The sequence below is a fragment of the Octodon degus genome, unplaced genomic scaffold (genome assembly GCF_000260255.1).
Source record: "Octodon degus isolate 3935 unplaced genomic scaffold, OctDeg1.0 scaffold00048, whole genome shotgun sequence".
NCBI lineage: Eukaryota > Metazoa > Chordata > Mammalia > Rodentia > Octodontidae > Octodon > Octodon degus.
This window is the reverse complement of record NW_004524624.1, coordinates 9114429-9117403: the sequence shown is the minus strand read 5'-3', so window position 1 is coordinate 9117403 and position 2975 is coordinate 9114429. Positions and strand designations below refer to the sequence as shown.

The following is a 2975-nucleotide window of genomic DNA, read 5'->3' as shown; positions in this document are numbered from 1 at the left end:
GCATGTGGTGCTGGGGGATTGAACCGCGGTCCCTGTGCTTTGCTAAGCTTGTTCTAAGTAGGTGCTTTAGACCACTGAGCCATCTCACCAGCCCCAGTACACCTCTTTCTTCTCATTGAATTAAGTGAAAGTATCCTATTCTGTATATACAAATACAAAATGGTCCTTCCTTTGTATCTCCTTTTTTTGTTTAGTCCTGTCAGAGATGGGCAGATTCCAGGTTTGATATCAAGCAGAGCCCAGTAACAGATAGCTTTTACTTCCTAGGATTAAGGGGGGCTTTGCCTCCGTTTCTCCCAGGCTCCTGCCTCAATTTATTTCCTTCTTCCAAAGATGCCTGCCTCTAAATCTGCCTGAGAGCTGACTGGAGGACTAGGCAACTGCAGAAGCAGGAAACTATTGATTTTACTTTTCTTTCTTTTTTTCCAGGCTGGGAACTTGACAGTGCTTTCTACTGACCCCCTGCTCCGCCAGGATCCTGTACAGGTAGACTTCCACTTTCACCTCGCCCCCAACACCTCTCTCCATTGGCACGGCCTTCTGTGTGACCACCAACTCTTCCTGGATATTCCCTATCGGGCCTTGGACCAAGGCAACCGAGAAAGGTGACCGAGCTGGAATGGGCTAGGGGGTGGGATTTTCTTTTCTTTCTTTCTTTCTTTTTTTTTTTTTTTTGGAGGAACCAGGGATTGAACTCAGGCCCTTGCGCTTGCCAGGGAAGTGTTTATTCCACAGAGCTATCTCCCCAGCCCCAGGATTTTATTTTCTGTCATGTCACAATCAGTAAGTGGAGCTGCATACACACAAACGACCCAGATGGCCCAAGACCAGCCTGAGCCTGGCCAGGGCCTGGGGTTCCAGGGATGATGGTCAATGGGAAGCTGCTGGACTCAGATTTGAGAATCACAAGTGGGAATCTAGGAGCTGACTAACCAGAAGTAGTTTCCAGCACATCAGAGCCCTTGTTCCTGGACCTTCTGTGGCCTACACCTCGGTCCAGCTGTGGGCAGTCCCTTGACTCTGACAAAAACTATCAAGATATCTCAGGCAAGATAGCTCAGCAGACTAAAGTGCCTGCTTAGGCAAGTAGAGGGACCCTGGTTTGATTCCCGACACCACATACTGTGCTGGCCCTGCCCCCAGAGTGGGTTGAGCCAACCAGAGTCTGAGCATGGTGATGGTGGCGCATGCACACACCTGTAATCCCAGCACTGGGGAGGCTGAAAGCAGGAGGATCACCATAAGTCCCAGCTGCGCAGAGACCATGAAACAACCAAATGCATTAAAAAAAAAAAAAAAAAAAGCTATCAGAACTAATTTAGCAACTTCATTTCCTGGCATAGGTAGGTGGAAAGTAAAAAGTGACTAGGGAGATATCTTTTGCTTCAATTAGGTGTTTTTTAGCTTTAGCTAAGTATCTCCCTGCACCCCAGTTTGACAGCAACACTGGAGTATGTGGAGGAGAAGACCAATGTGGACTCCGTGTTTGTGAACTTCCAAAATGACCGGAAGGACAAAGGTAGGGATCTGCTATCTTGCCTGTCCCTCTGTAGTGAGGCAGCTAACAGCTCCTTTCCCCTCATAGGAATCTCTCTTCCCCTATTATTTATTTATTTATTTATTTATGTATTCATTCATTCATTTTGAGACAGGGTCTCACTGTGCAGTTTAGGCTGGGCTTGAGCTTGCTTTGGAGCTCAGGCTGGTCTTGAACTTGCAACCATCCTCCTGCCTCATCCTCCGGAGAGCCACCTCCGGCATTTCAGCAATTTTCTTCATTTTCACCACAAAGAAAAATTAAGGCACCTGTTCAGCAGGACATTCAGGTTACAGCTGGGCTGTCAGGAAGTCCTACAGGAAATGTCAGAGGTCAAACTGAGGGAACACTGGCAAAATTTCTCAGAATTGAAATTTCTCAGAATACACTTGAGTAATATGATGCCCAGCCTGACAGAAAGGATATCAAAAGCATTGAGTACCTACAGTGTGACAGGGTTGGGCCTGAGGCCAGGAACAGATTTAATCAGATGCCCAGAGCATATGTTACAGGAATTAGAACCTCGTCATTCTGGATTCTAGAAGTTTACTTAGCTGGATGTAGGAACGAGGGTGGTCAATGAGGTACCAATAGTAGAAACCAGCTCAGCATTGACTGTACCGTCGCTATGTTGTTGCTTCATGAACACAACCTTAAATTCTGTGAGGAAGATGCTCTGATTCTCACTTTTTTTTTGGCGGGGGGAGGGGCACTGGGGATTGAACTCAGGCCCTTGCGCTTGCCAGGGAAGCACTTATTCCACTGAGCCAGCTCTCCAGCCCCTCTGATTCTCACTTTACATGTGACAAAACTAAAGATCAAAGTCCTGAAGTAAGGAAGCGTTAAAGCCAGGCTCAGAGCCTAGGGACTGCTTCACCCCAAAGCACGTCCTAGTGGCTGCATTACACTGCTTCCTGGAGACCACTGCCCGGCGAAGACCACGTCTCCAGGGGACATGGATCAACTTCTGAGTGTTCTGTTTGTTCTGTCCTCTCACAGGTGACCTGCTGCGGGCCTTCAGCTACATGGGCTTTGATGTGGTCAGACCAGATCACCCTGCCCTTCCTCCCTGGGAAAATGTCATCTTCATGGTATATCCCCTTGAAAGGGACCATGGCCACTTGCCCAGTGAGCCTCCCTAAACGTGCTTATTCCAACTCTGTGAGGGGCTGGAAGTTGTGACACACAGGACTCAAGGGCCTAGGCTGTAACTTAGGACACCATCATCCTAGGAATAAAGCAGTAGTGCAATCAAGTGTTCACTGTTTCCTGGGGTGGGAGGGGAGCAGAGGGGTCTGGAGGGGAATGTGGCCATCGGAGCTGAGTTCACTGTAGGACAATGACCGTCTGCTTTCCCAACCCCAGAACCATTTTTCTATTTTTTTTCTTTTTCTTTCTTTCTCTTTCTTTCTTTCTTCTTTCTTCTTTCTTCTTTCTT

At 47.8% G+C, this 2975-nt stretch overlaps 1 protein-coding gene across 1 annotated transcript in view; it reads left to right on the top strand.

Moving 5' to 3' along the window:
- The window catches only part of Oaz3 (ornithine decarboxylase antizyme 3), a 6079-nt gene extending 3287 nt beyond the window's left edge, over positions 1-2792 (top strand). Inside the window, 3 exon segments of the mRNA NM_001290447.1 lie at positions 430-605; positions 1434-1519; positions 2537-2792. Coding sequence (NP_001277376.1) covers positions 430-605; positions 1434-1519; positions 2537-2679 — 405 coding nt within the window. The 3' untranslated portion in view covers positions 2680-2792.
- The last annotated feature ends 183 nt before the right edge of the window (positions 2793-2975 follow it).